Raw genomic sequence first — 18,458 nt, 5'->3', positions numbered from 1 at the left:
AACAGATCTTTTAAGATTCTATTTTTTCAAAAACGGGCAAAGAAGTAGTTGTTTTTGACCAATTTTTTTGCCAGCCATTGCTGCTCAATCTGTTCTAATGGATGTTTACTGGACATGTCAACTTAGCATAAAGAGGGCTTTACACGCTACGATATTGTTAATGTTTTATCGTCGGGGTCACGTTGTTAGTGACGCACATCCGGCGTCATTAACGGTATCGCAGCGTGACACTTACCAGCGTCCTTAAGCGACCTCAAAAATGGTGAAAATCGTTCACCATGGAGAGGTCGTCCCAAACTCAAAAATCGGTAAGGGTTGTTTATCCATGGTGTTCATCGCTCATGCGGCAGCACACATCGCTGTGTTTGACACCGCAGGAGCGAGGAACGTCTCCTTACCTGCCGCCGGCCACAATGCGGAAGGAAGGAGGTGGGCGGGATGTTACGTCCCGCTCATCTCCGCCCCTCCGCTTTAATTAGCCGGCCGCTTAGTGACGTCATGGTGACGTCGAACGTCCCTCCCCCTTGAGGGAGGGATTGTTCGGCAGTCACGACGCCGACGCCGACCAGGTAAGTGCGTGTGACGCTGCCGTAGCGATAATGTTCGCTGCAGCAGTGATCACACGATATAGCATGTGCGACGGGGGCGGGTACTTACACGCTCGATATCGCTAGAAATTGCTAGCGATATCGTAGTGTGTAAAGCCCGCTTAAGAGTGGCAGTATCATCAGCAGGTTGCAACAGACATACAGAGAGACTGAAAGAGTCACAGAAAAGTATAGAAGTGGATGTATTTGGCCACATCTCTCACTGATGACTGCTTCATTGTGAACAATGCCCTTTGGAACCAGATGATGAATGCTGCACAACTCCAGGCACATTTAAGGGAGGTGAGCGGCACCGAAGTGTCATGTCAGACCATTCAAAACAGTTTACATCAGTTTATTCTGCAGGCTAGACAACGTGGAATGGTATCTGACCACACCACCAGGCACAGACATTATCATCTTGCATGGGCCGGGGAGCATCTAAGCAAGATGAAGGACTAGTGGACCTCAATGCTGTTAACTGATTAAAGTCAATTAACACTGAGCAGAAATGATGGCCGCCAACGGTGTTGGAGTCATCAAGGAAAGCGCTATGTATCAGCCAATGTTGTCACCAGACAAGCCTTTGGTGGTGGTGTTACCATGTGGGGAGGTGCAGTTAGTCAATAAGAACTGCCCTACACTTTGTGAATGGTACAGAGACAGCCCCTACTACTTGAATATCATTATTAATCCAGTCACTGTGCCTCTACATAAACAACACAGGCCTAATTTAATCTTCATGGATAACAATGCTCCGGCTCATTGAGGTCACATCATTAGTGAATGGCTGCTGGAGACTGAAATACCTCAAACGGAGTGGCTGCACTTTCTCCAGACCTGAATCCCATAGAAAAATGGGCAGTTTTTGCTTGTAGTTTTTTCTTGCTCCTCCCTTGAGTGCTATTTCATTTTTTTAATTTGCCATACACTTCCAGAGATTTGGACCTTATAATTTAGTAGTAACCTATTTTAATAGGTTTTACCAAGGGGGTGTGTCTCTCAGGGGGGCAGGTCTTTAGGCTCCTGTGCATTTTTATCTGCAAGCCACAATTCCTTGGTAAAGAGCAATAAATAAAGGGCCCATATTTCTGGAACCATATGGAGGATTAAAAAAATAACAAAAAACTAAACACTCAGGGCACAGTGGGAATAATGCAAGAGCAAAAACTAGACACTTTTGACCAGATGACAGATTCTCTTTAAACTACCATTAGTGAGGAACTGATTTATATACCAGAACCACATGATGGTTCAATGAAATTAAAGGGAACCAATCACCAGGATTTTCATATATAAGCTAAAGCCAATGCTGTACTGGCACTGGCACTATCAGGCTGATTCTATACATACTATTTGTGGTCACCTCAGATGTTTAGGTTTTGAAATCCAAGAAAGTAAAGTTTATAAAATCATCAGCTTCTTGAGTGACAGCAGCTGAGGATCAGATAATATCTGGGGTATTCATACTTATCCCCGCCCCCTGTTAGAATTAGCATAAGTATTGTACAATCGATTTAATTTTTCACTAGCAGGACCTTTGCTGAGGTCATACCCATTTGACCAGAAGGGGCGGGGCCTCAGCAAACAAGGCTGATACCAGGAAGCAATATTTTTCTGTTGCCTGCGGCCAATGGCCTCTTGGATGGTTTTACATTTTTTGCAATATTCTTATTAGTGTCTTCATCACGTAGCACACCGCAGAGTGGTCTGATTTCAGCTTGTCCAACTCCAATAATGCTAAATTATTCAGGACTGGTGCAGCACCACTTAATCCAGGTCTCCAAGGAAGGCCTTTATAAGATGCAACATATTTGGTACCAAAAGAACCTGGAATATGTGTGCTAAAATCAACAATGTGTCTTAAGGTAATGTGTACAAACTGAGTATTTGGTGCAGAAATTTCTGCACTCAAAACTGCATCTTCTAGCAAAAAAACCTATCAGGAATTGACAAGCTGCAGTTTTTTTTCTACATTAAAATCTGCAAGGAAAAAGAAGCAACATGCGCACAGCACTTCAGAATTCTCATTCACTTTGATGGCATGCAGATATTAAACTGCAGCAAAAAACGTATCAAAAACGCACCGTGCGCACAAGGCCTAAATGTGGACGCAAGATCCCCATCATTAAACCAATCCTGTCTGCCCTAGTTTATTCCATGTTTTATTTTAAATCTGATCTTCCTAATCAACAGGTTAACACTGAACTATAAATATGATGTAGGATCCTTTGTAATGTATATTTTCTAGTGTTCTATTGTTTTTATATTATGATTCTGTATGTAGCTTGACAGACAGGAGAACAGGAGCAGAGGAACTAATACCGGTCAACATACCCTATAATCCGTGTCTGCTTCTAGAGACAGATTACACTTGACAACAGGCAGTGGGCAGAAGGGAGATACCTCTTGGCTTATACTGGAATGATATTTTTGAAGGTAATAATTTATTTTTATCATGTTACTATATATTTTTACATTGTAGCATCAAATAGCTGCTATTTAGGTCAGTAACTGACCACTACCAACACAGATGTGGGTGTCCACAACTAAGTCATTACCACGGCTGTAAAAAAAGGGTAAAACTTGCATGACAGACAGAGTCAGACTAAGACATCGTTAAAGGGTTATTCACAAACAAATCAAATTAATTACGACCTCCATCCACTGTTAATGGGGTTGCCGAGTACCTGAATCAGCTGTTTCGATAAGTCCCACTGGCAATGAATAGAGCTCATGTGCACCTCTACTTCCTTCCTCACCGGGCTTCATTGCCCCATTCTGGCTATAATTGTGGGTCCCAACAGTTGCCCCCCCCCAGCAATCTATCATTCCCAATCACCAATATAATGCTATGTGCCGTGGTGCATATTACTTCAGAGGGATTTAAATTGATGCTCTGTTCACATGTCTAATAGTTGTTTACATTTTTGGATTATTTTGAGATCATAAAATTGGGGAAAAAAATGTTCCTACATAAGGCTATGTGCGCACGTTGCGTCGGAGTACCTGCAGTTTATTCTGCACGTTTTCCTTCCCTTGGTTTTTGACCAAATGGCTTTTGACCATTTTTTAGCGCTAAAAACGCATGCGTTTTTACCGCGTTTTTAGTGCGTTTTTAGCGCTTTTTACCTGCGTTTTCACCTGCGTTTCTGCAGATGCGTTTTGGAGATCAAGACACAGAGAAATAAAGTTGAATTAGTCAAAAAGAATGAAAAAAGAGAAAAAAAGTATAAAATTAACTTTTAATAAAATTATATGGGAAATTATCAATTTTAATGTAATAATAGTGGTTATGCACATTTTAACAGAAAAATAGCTAAAGTTTATTATTTTTTTACATTTAAATTTTCGGTTATTGTGTGTGTGTAAAGGAACATTAGAACCCATTAATTTTTGACCAGAAAAGCATGCGTTTTTGGAGCCAAAAACGCAGTTGAAAAGCAGGTAAAAAGCATGAAAAACGCAGGAATTGTGATTTTGGTTGCTTTTTGCCATTTCTCATTGACTCCAATGTTAAGGAAACGCTGCAGAAATGGCAAAAACAACTGACATGCTGCTTCTTTTTCAGCATGGTTTTTGACCACAAATATGCAAATTAAACGCTGCAGAAAAAAAAGCAAAGTGCAGACAGGATTTCTGCTTTTCCCATAGACTTTGCTGGAAATCAAAAACGCATGCGTTTTTGCCCAAAAACGCTGCTGTCAAAAACGCTGCAGAAACGCGGTAAAAAACGCAACGTGCGAACATAGCCTAAGACCCATTCAGACGTTTTATAAACCGTCTGCCAATGGCGACTTTTCCATCCACTTACTGTTTTTTAGCTGCATTAAAGAATATATATTGGCCAGCCAAAGAAATGGACTGCAACTGGATCCATTTTTTTATTTTTAAGTCTATGGGAAATGGATCATAATGGTTCTTCATCCATTATATCATCCTGGATCAAAATGGATCTATTTTTTTAGTACTATGCACGTCTAAAACACTAGGGTGTTCACACTTCTAGCAACGGCAGATCGATTACAAACTGATCAAAAACAGAGCCAAAGTTTATTTTTTTAAAACAAATCCTTCTTCTTTGAGGAGTTTCTGGAGCAGAAACTGAGCCAAAATTCTTCAAATCCTCCTGAAAAAAATTAAAACCCCATAAAAACATGGCGTTTCTGCTCGGTCTCTGTTGCACAAATTCAGCACAAAGTCTAATTTATTAAAGCCATTTTGCCCAATTCCAGGGAAAATCGCTTTGAACACTGCAAAATTTTTAGCATCTTTTGGTGTATTCACGCTAGTGTCTCCCAGCTCTGCCAAAATGAGTGAATTTGGGGTGGGATAGGGGCACAGCGGGAATGTGATGTCACAGCTCATCTAATTGATGACAAACTGTGTCGTTGCTTATGCCAAAAAACGTGTTCCAGTTCCTGACTGGAGGAAGATTTGTGGCGAGGCACATGCCACTTGTCATACAGTCCTGATTCATTAAGAGTCAAGACCCTCTTCATGAATGAGTGTTTGACTCTACCATGCCAGATCAACAAGAAGAAAGTGAAAAATCGCTGATTTTGACGATTCCTGAATCTAAAGACCCTATTGGGAGAATTATCTAAGACTGGTGATCTATACAGTCATGGCTGAAATTGTTCCAGAAAATGAAATATTTTTCTAAGAAAATTATTGCAAATACACTATTTGTCATACAGATGTTTATTTCCTATGTGTATTGTAACAACACAAAAAATCTGAGGAAAAAAAAGGCAAATTGGGCTGGACAAAATTGTTGACACCATTTCAAAATTGTGGGTAAACAATCCTTTTTCAAGCATGTGATGCTTGTTCAAACTCACCTTTGGTAAGTAAGAGGTGTGGGCAATATTAATATCACACCTGAAACCAGATAAAAAGGGGAGAAGTTGACTCAATCTTTACATTGTGTCTCTGTGTGTGCCACTCCAAGCAAGGAGAACAGAAACAGGAGAAGAGAACTATCTGAGGATTTGAGAACCAAAATTGTTGAAAAATATCAACAATCTCAAGGTTAAAAGTCCATCTTTAGAGATCTTGATGTTCCTCTGTCCATGGTGTGCAATATAATCACAACGTTTACAACCCATGGCACTGCTAATCCACCTGGATGAGAGAAAAAAATGACTAAAAATTGCAATGGGGCATAGTCCAGATGGAAGATAAACAGCCTAATCAAGTTCCAAAGAAATTCAAGTTGTCCTACAGGCTCAGGGTGCATCAGTGCTGCACGGATTATCCATCTAACTCTCTATGGTAGGAGACTCAGGAGGACCCCACTGCTGACAAAGAGACATAAAAAAACTACACTGCTATTTGACAAAATGTACAAGAGTAAGCCAAAATCCTTCTGGATCATTTTATTATTTACTGAAAATGGAATGAGGCCTACAAAGAAAAAAAACACAGCACCTACAGGCAAATATGGTAGAGCTTCAAAGATGTTTTGGGGTTGTTTAGCTATCTCTGGCACGGAGTGCCCTGTGTGCAAGGCATCATGAAATTTGAAGATTACCAAATGATTTTGGATCGCAATGCAGTGTCCAGTGTCAGAAAGCTGGGTTTGTGTCCTAAGTCAGGGGTCTTCCATCAGGACAATGACCCCAAACAAATTTCAAGAAGCACCCAGAAATGAATGGAAACAAAGCACTGTATCGTGCAGAAATGGCAGCAATGAGTCCAGATCTAAATCCCATTGAACACCTGTGGAGGAATCTAAAAACTGCAGCTGAGAGAAGGTGCCTTCAGATATGAGAGACCTGGGGAAGTTTGCAACAGAAGATTTTTTTGTGTTGTTCCAATACACATAAAGAAAATAAACATGTCTGTGACAATATGTAGTATTGCAATCATTTTCCAGGAGAAATACTTAATTTTATGAAATCATTTCAAGGGTGCCAATACTTTTGGCCATGGCTGTATGACAGGGTTAGTCCAAAGTATGCTGGAGTAAAATGTAACAAACTTATTCAAAAGTACAAGTCTAAGCCTTCATGGATTTACACTATAATTAACACATGCTCCTGCCCTTTCTCACTAACCCCCATTTAATTTTCTTGGCACTTTTTTTTTTTTTTTTTTTAAATCATGATAGAACCACAAAACGGCCAAGAGTTTGAATGAATAAAGCTTACATCAACATTTGCCATTTTCATAGGCCAGCTTTCTAGCATAAAGGCAAAAAAGAATTCTAATTCTCTTAGAGGTACTTCTCACATAGCGAGATCGCTGCTGATCACGGTTTCTGTGACGCAGCAGTGACCTCATTAGCGATCTCGCTGTGTGTGACACTGAGCAGTGATCTGGCCCCTGCTGTGAAATCGCTGCTCGTTACACACAGTGCTGGTTCATTTTTTGGACGTTGCTCTCCCGCTGTCAAGCACACATCGCTGTGTGTGACAGCGAGAGAGCAACAATCTGAATGTGCAGGGAACAGGAGCCGGCGTCTGGCAGCCTGCAGTAAGCTGTAACCAAGGTAAATATCGGGTAACCAAGGGAAGCCCTTTGCTTGGTTACCCGATATTTACCTTGGTTACTAGCGTCAGCGGCTCTCATGCTGCCAGTGCCGGCTCCCTGCTCACATCGGGTAAATAAGCAGAGCGGTTTGCTTATTAACCTGATGTGTATTCTGGCTAGGAGTGCAGGGAGCCAGCACTAAGTGGTGTGCAAGGTAACAAGGTAAATATCGGGTAACCAAGCGCTTGGTTACCCGATATTTACCTTAGTTACCAAGCGCAGCATCGCTTCCACGCGTCGCTGCTGGCTGGGGGCTGGTCACTGGTGAGATCTGCCTGATTGACAGCTTACCAGAGACCATGTAGCGTCGCACCAGCGATCCTGACCAGGTCAGATCGCTGGTGGGATCGCTGGAGCGCCGCTAAAGTGTGACGGTACCCTTAGTGTTTGTTTCCCATACCAGTGACATTCCTAGATGCCATGCTGCAGGAACGCAGGCCAGCGGAGGCCATCACTGACCATGAACATTATGAAGCCAGAAGTGTTGCACGGCAGCATCTGTAGGAAGCCTATGGTAGGTCCTTAGAGCATGTTCTTAGCTGTGAGCCCTGCAGAGTTATGAGAGCAGAGATCTAGTCCTGCTAAGCCACTAAGAAGGGCCCAATAGGCATGGGTCTCCCCAGCCTGAGAATACCAGCTCCTAGCTGTTAGTTTCATCATGGCTGGGTATCAAAATTGGGGGGATCGGACGTTGGTTTTTAAAATATATTTAAATAATTTTTTTTAAAAAGCCGCATGTAGTCCCTCATATTTTGATATACAGCCAAGATAATCACACGGCTGGGGGCTGCAGCCTGTATGCTTATCTGTGCTGGCTATCATAATATGGGGGGGCCCTACACCAAGTTTTATTTCTTTTTACACCAATAGAGATGCACACACAGCGCCTCTGATTGGTTGCAGTCAGACATGCTGTCACACAGTGTGGAGGCGCAACTGACTGCAACCAATCAGACACACGGAGACTGCCGGTTGGCGGAAGAAGCAGTGCATATGGATGAGATTAATGTGCAGCCCCGGAAGTAGCGTTACATCCACACAGAAGACTCAGTAATTATAACACACTTGCTCCAATCGCCCTATTCTTTTTACTGCCATTTAAAAGCGCCAGATTCTGGTCTCCATAGACTTATATGGGGATCGGCATCTGGCCAGATATCCGGGATCAATTCCAGGCCGGAGCCGGGTTTTTTTTAAAACCCGGTTCGACCCGCTGATCTACCTATCACTAGTTGTAATGCTTTTACATTTTCTGGAGGATCCCATTCTAATACAGCGCGGACCTTATAAGGGTCCATCAGGAAACCTGAAGATGACATCGGACACCCCAAAAATTGCACCCCTTGTACGGCAAATACACATTTTGAAAGTTTAGCATACATTTTATTAGTCTGTATTATCTGTAATACCTGCCTGCCATGTACCTGATGCATCTCAAAACTGGGCGAGTAAATCAAAAGATCATCACAATATATCACCACAAATCTGCCCACCAGATGTCGAAAAATGTAAAAAGACGAAATGTTAAAAAACGGCGGGAGCATTACTCAGACCAAATGGCATGGCAATATTCTCATAATGCTCTTCAGGAGTATTAAACACTGTCTTCCACTCATCCCCTTCCCTGATTATAATCAGATTATAGGCCCCCCTAAAATTCAATTTGGAGAACCATTTAGCACCAACAATCTAATTAAATAAATGAAGAATCAGCGGAAAGGGGTAAGGGTCCTAGATTGTAATCCAATTTAATTCACAAAAGTCTAAACAAGGATACAGACCCCCATCTTTCTTCTTAAAAATGAAGAACCCTGCAGTCATGGGAGAAGAGGAGGGTCTAATAGCAAGGGTTTCAGTCATATAATCTTTCATAACCTGCCTGTCAGGGCCAACAAGATTGTATAATCTAGTTTTGGGTAGTTTTGATCCAGGAAGCAAGTTAACAGGACAATTGTCATGATGGGTCGTATAATCTTGACACCCTTTTTCTGAGAATATATCCTCAAAACCCGGACAGAACAAAGGGTAAGGTTTCGGTGGAGATGGTAGAGAGAAGGGTATTCAGACAGTTATTCTTACATAAATCATTCCACCTAACAATCTCTCCCTGAACTGAAAATCAACCACCGGATTGTGTCAAACCAGCCAGGGAAGGCCCAGTACTATAGGAGTAGGAAGGTCTTCAAAAAACTAGCCAGAAATAAGATCATTGTGAAGGGCCACTATGCAAAGGTATACGTTATGCATAATTTGCGTAAAATACTGACCAAGAACCACAGAGTCGATACCAAATATGGGAATGGGTTTCACCAGAATACTACAAGAGACACCATGGGTCTGGGAAACTGAGAATCCATCATATTGGCCCCCGTCCAACTATCCAAAAGGACAGAAATTATTTAGTTATGCGTAACTTTGACAACCTCTGCAGGTAAGACAAACAGAATACACATGTGGAGGAGATATATACTCCCAGGTTGTAATCACCCACACAACTTGGGGTCAGACGTTTTCTGATATCTTTTTCAGTTTAAGTACGCAGGGACAGGCACCAATAAAATGGCCCCTCGACAGCAAAAGAAACAAACTCCCATCTTACGGTGAACCACAGGAGGCCACTGAGGAGAAGCCACTCCTAACTGCATGGGTTCATCTGGCCATATAGGAGGGCTTTCACTCCTAGAAGGGTTCTACTGCAAAAGGGCTCAACACAGGTCTAACCCTAGGGCGCCTATCAATCCGGATGGCTAATATAGCGGCTTCTAAAAACTCAGGAGTTCTGTACAAAAGAAGAGTGTCTTTTAACCTTTCAGACAGGCCCAGACAAAAATGGCTTTAAGAGCGGGGTTATTTCACCCATCATCAGTGGCCTATGAACAAAAATCCTCTGATGACCGATCCCCCTACTGAAGCCTACGCAGCTTGGACTCAACAAAAAAACTCCTAATAAAATTGTATACTTTGTTTTTATATCAATTAAAAAAGTAGTATTCATACAACCAGAAAGTGTGCATAAAGTGTTAGATACACAAGATGGAAGGTGTAAGGGTAATTGTATCTAGGGACTTTACAATTACCCTTACACTTTATATCTTGTGTATCTAACACTTTATGCACACTGTGTGTTTCTGGTACCAATTAAGGGTGAGTTATATCCCTTAGGGTCCAGCATCTGAATCTACGGGTTTATTTACCATTAAAGTTAGGGTGCTTAAAGCCCCATTGCTAGGCAGGGACCAATTAAGGGTGAGTTATATCCCCTAGGGTCCAGCATCTGAATCTACTGGGTTTATTTACCATTGATCTGCACAGCCCCCTAGATACAATTACCCTTACACTTTCCATCTTGGGTATCTAACACTTTATGCACACTGTGTGTTTCTGGTTGTATGAATACTACTTTTTTAATTGATATAAAAATAAAGTATACAATTTTATTAGGAGTTTTTTTGTTTGCTCTAACAGCTGATAGCCCTAATACTATATCCTTTTTGGTCTTTTGCAGCTTGGACTCGGCAAGGAAGACTTGTTCTGCATCATCATAAATTAGGCCCAGGGCCACAAAAAACTTGTTTACCAACCGATGGGATTGAGAGTCGGCTGGAATGGAGAAGCCCCAGAACTGAGAATCTCCTTGAAGAAGTGAGGTAACAATCCCCACCTGCTATTCCTCACTCCCAGAGGAATTAGGACAAAGCCTGAAGTAGAGTATACAAGCTTCTTTGAACACCAAAAATGTATCCCTTTCCCAGAAAACCTATCCGGGATGGCTATCTTGGGTTCTGGTTGAGTTTGGATGGCTAGTGCTGCAAAACCCATGACCGCAGATCTATCACTTCCAGAGACAAACTCTGCATCTGTTTTGCAAGAGCCACGACTGGATTCAAATTAGAATCCTGGAAAATATGGGCCAGTTATAATGTCAGAACAGGGCAAAAAAGGATTCCTGGCGTGCGCTGCAAAAAAAGGGAAGACACCAGGTGAATGGGTGAAAAAGTGGCCCTGACAATAGGGAAAGGGATAAGGGATAGGGATGACCCCTAAACACTCACCTGAGACTGAACCCTGTACTTCTTACCGTCCCTAGACGGGTCCTTCCCACCGTGCACGATCACATGCCTAAGCCCTAGCTGACCCTGAGCTAGCCCTGGCTAGTGAGCTGGACAGCAAGACGCTAGTCCTACTACTCAAATAAAACTACACTTGCATAGAGACAAACAAGTGGAAATAAAACAACAAACGAAACTACACAGCTTCAACATCGTTATATTCCGAGTAACTGCCCTCTTAGCATGTTAGGACGCTCACAGGGACGTACTAAGATACTATTCAATGCAGCGTCACCAGCGGTGAGGTGCATACCTGTGTTTGCTGTGACCGCACTTCTATCCTATGGATATGCTATGAACGCCTGAATTAGTAATACCCCTTTACAGTGGTTTTCCTGGCATAGCAAAGCTGGTCGTCCTAGCAGTTTAAAAGAACTGGAATATTGTTTGTGGTTCAGTAACAGTAAAGCAAAAATAATTGAGCTGCCCTGTTCTGGTGTCCAATAAGGTTCTCCATGGCAGATAGACCACGGCAGTTTTCACTTCTGTGGCCAGCATCTTTGGCCCGGCAGCCTGGCATCTTCGACATTTACTAGACCCCACAATGTCACTCCCCAACGCAAGTTATAATGTTTTGTGATGCCTAGTGATTAGTGCCTAAAAAACACCAGATTCACCCAGGATGCCAGGAGAAGGCTGCTGGACACATATGTGAAGCCTGCCCTGGTACTTACTAACAAAAATTAGGGTGGGAGTTGTTTAGCAGCATGATTCAATGTTTGGTCTCACCCTAAAGTTCCCCATACACATTAGTCTACTGTCGGCAGGACCCACCAATATCTACGTGTTTAGCCAACACTGGAGGCGCCGGCAAATGAATTGTCGGGGAGATGTCATTCGGGTATGTCTGATTTCAGACTGGTGATCACTGTGTTCTCCTGGAGTTAAACCACTAGCAGAGATGTTTGTCAGCAGCTTTCTTATAGAAAACACCAGAGTCCACGGCCAAATAAACGCCTATGTATGGTAGAAGTTGCCGAGAGGGCTGTTGGCCAAACAATGCTTCTTTTGTCCAACAGCCTGCATGTGTATAGCTGGCGTAACACTCCATTTTTTTCACTAAAAATGATAAATTGTAGTGTTTAAAAAACAAAATCACTAAAAGTCGAATGTGATTAGAAATAAATAAAAAATGATAAGGCAGTGATGTGCAAACCTAGTTCCCATAACAGTGGTCTTTATTACACAGAAGTACAATTGGCAGCACTGGAACCAATTATTCTGTTCCTATGGACCGAATAAATATTAGATACTGGAAGGAGTTGATAGGCTGCTTTCACACTTCGTTTTTTTAACATGCGTCATGAATTTTTTTTTGCTCTAAAAGCGGATCCTGTTTTTACAAAGAAAAACGCATGCAAACGCATGTGTTATTTTGCAGGATCCTGTCACTTGAAGTTTATGGGCGGGCATTGAAGTCATGTGATCGGGAGTGAGGGGAACTGAACGTGATAGACTAGGAGTCGGCATCTGACAGCTGTGGACGCTGGTAACCAAGGGAAACATCGGGTAACTAAGCAAAGTGCTTTGCTTGGATACCCGATATTTACCTTGGTTACGAGCGTCCGCAGCTGCAAGAAGCCGGGCTGCCTGCTCCCTGCACACGTAACCAAGGTAAACATCGGGTAACTAAGCGAAGCGCTTTGCTTGGTTACCAGATATTTACCTTGGTTATGAACGTCCCCCGCTCTCAGGCGAGGGAGAAAGAGAGGAGAGAGAGAGAGGGAGGGGGAGAGAGGGAGGGGGAGAGAGAGACTGATCACGCCAGGCTTTTTTCTGGGCATGCTCAGTAGAGCAAGCAGGATCCTGTCTATCAGCATGGCAGCGTTCAGATGCGTTTGCGTACAGTATAGTTAGGATCCAGTGGTACAAGTAGCATTTTTGAAAAAAGTTAAAAAACTGCAAGTCGCTGGAACCTCACTATAACGCACGCAAACGCATGTTGACGCGAGTCCATTGCAAATGCATTGAAATGAAAACGCATTTGCACTGGATCCGTTTTTGCATTAAAAAAACGTTCATGACGCATGTTAAAAAAAACGTAGTGTGAAAGCAGCCTTATTGTCTTGATGTCTCTTGCTGTGATGGATCTGGCTTTTCTGCTGCAGTGATCAGCCATCACTGATGGAGGCGCTGGTGCTGCTGACACCCAAATTGAATGAATGGAGCAGCAGCGCACATGATACACCACTGCCTGATTCAGATCAGTGGGGACTGGATCACCCACCCATCAGGTGGATAAATAACAATTCATACCGGAATACTCATTTTCTAAAGTTTGTTTTCAACTAATTAAAACTTAACTTTCTAATATTCTTCCAGCATCATCCTATATAAATGTCAGCGTGCCATCAGTGATACACCCATGAGCTTAAAAAATGAAAATATGCTTCTTACATGCTTACGTAGCTATGGCCAAAATAAAATATTGTCTATTTACTGACAAGTACAACTGAGAGTAACAAGATTCATAACTTTACAATGTCCAAAGCATGAGCTTTACTTACAGTTAGGTCCAGAAATATTTGGACAGTGACACAATTTTCGCGAGTTGGGCTCTGCATGCCACCACATTGGATTTGAAATGAAACCTCTACAACAGAATTCAAGTGCAGATTGTAACGTTTAATTTGAAGGTTTGAGCAAAAATATCTGATAGAAATTGTAGGAATTGTACACATTTCTTTACAAATACTCCACATTTAGGAGGTCAAAAGTAATTGGACAAATAAACCAAACCCAAACAAAATATTTTTATTTTCAATATTTTGTTGCGAATCCTTTGGAGGCAATCACTGCCTTAAGTCTGGAACCCATGGACATCACCAAACGCTGGGTTTCCTCCTTCTTAATGCTTTGCCAGGCCTTTACAGCCGCAGCCTTCAGGTCTTGCTTGTTTTTGGGTCTTTCCGTCTTAAGTCTGGATTTGAGCAAGTGAAATGCATGCTCAATTGGGTTAAGATCTGGTGATTGACTTGGCCATTGCAGAATGTTCCACTTTTTTCCACTCATGAACTCCTGGGTAGCTTTGGCTGTATGCTTGGGGTCATTGTCCATCTGTACTATGAAGCGCCGTCCGATCAACTTTGCGGCATTTGGCTGAATCTGGGCTGAAAGTATATCCCGGTACACTTCAGAATTCATCCGGCTACTCTTGTCTGCTGTTATGTCATCAATAAACACAAGTGACCCAGTGCCATTGAAAGCCATGCATGCCCATGCCATCACGTTGCCTCCACCATGTTTTACAGAGGATGTGGTGTGCCTTGGATCATGTGCCGTTCTATTTCTTCGCCAAACTTTTTTCTTCCCATCATTCTGGTACAGGTTGATCTTTGTCTCATCTGTCCATAGAATACTTCTCCAGAACTGAGCTGGCTTCATGAGGTGTTTTTCAGCAAATTTAACTCTGGCCTGTCTAATTTTGGAATTGATGAATGGTTTGCATCTAGATGTGAACCCTTTGTATTTACTTTCATGGAGTCTTCTCTTTACAGTTGACTTAGAGACAGATACACCTACTTCACTGAGAGTGTTCTGGACTTCAGTTGATGTTGTGAATGGGTTCTTCTTCACCAAAGAAAGTATGCGGCGATCATCCACCACTGTTGTCATCCGTGGACGCCCAGGCCTTTTTGAGTTCCCAAGCTCACCAGTCAATTCCTTTTTTCTCAGAATGTACCCGACTGTTGATTTTGCTACTCCAAGCATGTCTGCTATCTCTCTGATGGATTTTTTCTTTTTTTTCAGCTTCAGGATGTTCTGTTTCACCTCAATTGAGAGTTCCTTAGACCGCATGTTGTCTGGTCACAGCAACAGCTTCCAAATGCAAAACCACACACCTGTAATCAACCCCAGACCTTTTAACTACTTCATTGATTACAGGTTAATGAGGGAGACGCCTTCAGAGTTAATTGCAGCCCTTAGAGTCCCTTGTCCAATTACTTTTGGTCCCTTGAAAAAGAGGAGGCTATGCATTACAGAGCTATGATTCCTAAACCCTTTCTCCGATTTGGATGTGAAAACTCTCATATTGCAGCTGGGAGTGTGCACTTTCAGCCCATATTATGTATATAATTGTATTTCTGAACATGTTTTTGTAAACAGCTAAAATAACAAAACTTGTGTCACTGTCCAAATATTTCTGGACCTAACTGTATAAGAAACTAGCAATCCTTTTCAAAGGCATCTGTCACCACCGTGTCCTCTTTATGGGCAGCCTAAGGTAGTGACAGACACACTCATTTCAGCTTCTTTGTTGTGTCTATCCTGTAGTTCCCGTTTATTAGTTGCAGGGCTCGTGAGCCAGGAGTCTTCTCAATTATGTGTCTGACTGAGGAGTCCTCTGTATCCATGAGCTGTGAGCTAACCCCACCCCTCAGGCACTGATTGACAGGTTTCTCCTTACACAGAGTAGTAAGAAGAAAGTTGTCAATCAGGTGTGGAGGGCAGGGTTATCCCATCAGATCTTGAATACCATGTCAAAGCTGTAACAACTAAAGGTACCGTCACACTAAGCAACATCGCTAGCAACATCGCTGCTGAGGTACGACTTTTGTGACGTAGCAGCGATGTTGCTAGTGATGTCGCTCTGTGTGACATCCAGCAACAACCTGGCCCCTGCTGTGAGGTCGCTGGTTGTTGCTGAATGTCCTGGGCCATTTTTTAGTTGTTGCTCTCCTGCTGTGAAGCGCACATCGCTGTGTGTGACAGCGACAGAGCAACAACTAAATGTGCAGGCAGCAGGAGCCGGCTTCTGCGGACGCTGGTAACCAATGTAAATATCGGGTAACCAAGAAGCCCTTTCCTTGGTTACCCGATAATTACCTCCGTTACCAGCGTCCGCCGCTCTAACGCTGTCAGTGCCGTCTCCCTGCTCCCTGCACACGTAGCCGGAGTACACATCGGGTAATTAACCCGATGTGTACTCTGGCTAGGAGTGCAGGGAGCCAACGCTAAGCGGTGTGCGCTGGTAACTAAGGTAAATATCGGGTTGGTTACCCGATATTTACCTTAGTTACCAAGCGCAGCATCGCTTCCACGCGTCGCTGCTGGCTGGGGGCTGGTCACTGGTGAGATCTGCCTGTGTGACAGCTCACCAGCAACCCGTGTAGCGACGCTCCAGCGATCCCTGCCAGATCAGGTTGCTGGTGGGATCGCTGGAGCGTCGCTTAGTGTGACGGTACCTTAAGTGTAAATTCCTTCAGAAATCAGTCTGACAGATTCCCTTTAAAGGGTTTCTCCAGTTAAAACGTGGACCGGATAGGTTATAACTGGCTGATGTATGCGTGCATTACCACTGTGACCCGCATAGATCAGAGATCTATTACACGTATGTGACATATAGGGCACTGTCACGGGAACCTGGTTCCCGTGACAGTGCCCTATATGTCACATACGTGTAATTGGCGCCATACCGATATAATTTACAAATTAATGGTCCCTGCCCTTGAGCAGTGTACCAGCCCTCCACAGGTGCCCCCCAGCGCTGGCATAAGGCGAAGGTCCTGATCATACACATTATATACAGTGATCTAGTGGATCCCTTCTCTGACTTCCTTGATAATCCCTTGTATATGACAGTAACCTGCCAGTCACTGCGGCTCCAATCCATTTTTCCCCATAAGGATAAGCAGCGCCCAGCAGCCATTTATCCTCACTTTCCTACATACCTGTCTCTGTCCAGCCCGGGATGATTCAGTAGCTGGCACTGTGCTGGCAGCTGGACGCCATGCCCACCGTCCCACCACTCACTGTGGGCACAAGTCACTGAGTGCAGTCACAGCACAGGGTGAGGGAGGACCACCTACTTGTAGGCAGGGCTGAGAGTTTCAGGTTGGCAGTGCCCTAGACATGGGCGCAGTTCTGCTTACAGCTGGCGTCTGCAGTGAGGGTCTCCACAGCTGCACAGGCACAGCAGTAATGCCCCAGCACAGTGCCAGCCGCGGGCACTGCGTGGTCCCGGCACAGGGCACACACCCCCCGCTACTCCTCCTCCTCAGGCCTAGACGCAGGCACGCACATCGGATACACGGAGCAGAGCCGCCCCTGCTGCACACATGTGAGGGTCTCCTCAGGGCTGACAGCAGAGGGGGCACCCTGCGCTCCTCCCAGCACACATGACAGGAGGTGCCACCCTGCACCCACCACACCTAGCAACACAGCTGACAGGACGCAGGGAGACTAATGGCTGCCACCAAGGGCAGGGGCCCGGGGGTGGCCGCAGCATCTGTGAACCCCCCACCCACGGGGGCGGACCCTGCACCCCAGCAGGGCGCAGACAGGGTGCCCAGCGGTGCCTAGGTGAGTGCATGTGCTGCGTGGCCGCGGCTGGCACTACTCACTTCATGCCTCCAGCATGCACACGATTCGGGGTGCCCGGCACAGAGATGCCAACCTAACGGGTAGTTGTCTGCAGCCCTGAGAGCCCGCACATGTGTCCGGAGCAATGCACCGGGGCAGCCCCTGCACGCTGCACTGGTCAGTGGGTATAGGTGGGCACCCGATCTGGGGGTGCACCGATCAGGGGCACTCACCGATATGGTTGTCTTCGATGTGCTCGATCAGCTCGGCCAGGGTGGTAAAGTGGAGTCCACAGCCTCCGAAGCGGCAGGCATTGGAGAAGAAGGAGGCAGCAGCGATGCCTGTCATCATGGTGTGGTCATTGAGGTCCCGGTGGGGCTGAGAGTGGGGAGCCGGACAGAGATGGAGGGAGAGGAGGATGGCAGCCGGTGCTGGAGCAGGGAGGGAGGGATGGAGAGCGAGAGGGGGAGGAGGCAGCACAGGCGTCGGGAGCGGAGGAGGCGGCTGCATGGAGCAGCTGAGAGGAGGGGGCAGCCGGGACGGAGGAGGAACCCCAGCAACCTCCACAGCTGGACGGCAGCGGGCAGCCTGGTGACAGCTCCACCTGACAGTGCGCAGCCTGGTGACAGCTCCACCTGACAGTGCGCAGCCTGGTGACAGCTCCTCCTGACAGAGGGCAGCCTGGTGACAGCTCCTCCTGACAGAGGGCAGCCTGGTGACAGCTCCACCTGACAGAGGGCAGCCTGGTGACAGCTCCACCTGACAGTGCGCAGCCTGGTGACAGCTCCACCTGACAGTGCGCAGCCTGGTGACAGCTCCACCTGACAGTGGGCAGCCTGGTGACAGCTCCACCTGACAGTGCGCAGCCTGGTGACAGCTCCACCTGACAGTGCGCAGCCTGGTGACAGCTCCTCCTGACAGA

The 18,458-nt window shown here is 44.8% G+C and overlaps 1 protein-coding gene across 1 annotated transcript in view; it reads right to left on the bottom strand.

Moving 5' to 3' along the window:
* The window catches only part of JAZF1 (JAZF zinc finger 1), a 438,407-nt gene extending 420,428 nt beyond the window's left edge, over window positions 1–17,979 (bottom strand). The window contains exon 1 of the mRNA XM_075316682.1: window positions 17,770–17,979. Within this exon, the coding sequence (XP_075172797.1) occupies window positions 17,770–17,887 (118 nt within the window). The 5' untranslated portion in view covers window positions 17,888–17,979. The remainder of the gene's footprint in view (window positions 1–17,769) is intronic.
* Between the last annotated feature and the right edge of the window lie 479 nt (window positions 17,980–18,458).

Source organism: Anomaloglossus baeobatrachus, chromosome 6 (genome assembly GCF_048569485.1).
Source record: "Anomaloglossus baeobatrachus isolate aAnoBae1 chromosome 6, aAnoBae1.hap1, whole genome shotgun sequence".
Classification (NCBI taxonomy): Eukaryota; Metazoa; Chordata; class Amphibia; order Anura; family Aromobatidae; genus Anomaloglossus; species Anomaloglossus baeobatrachus.
This window is presented reverse-complemented; position numbering and strand designations above follow the sequence as displayed.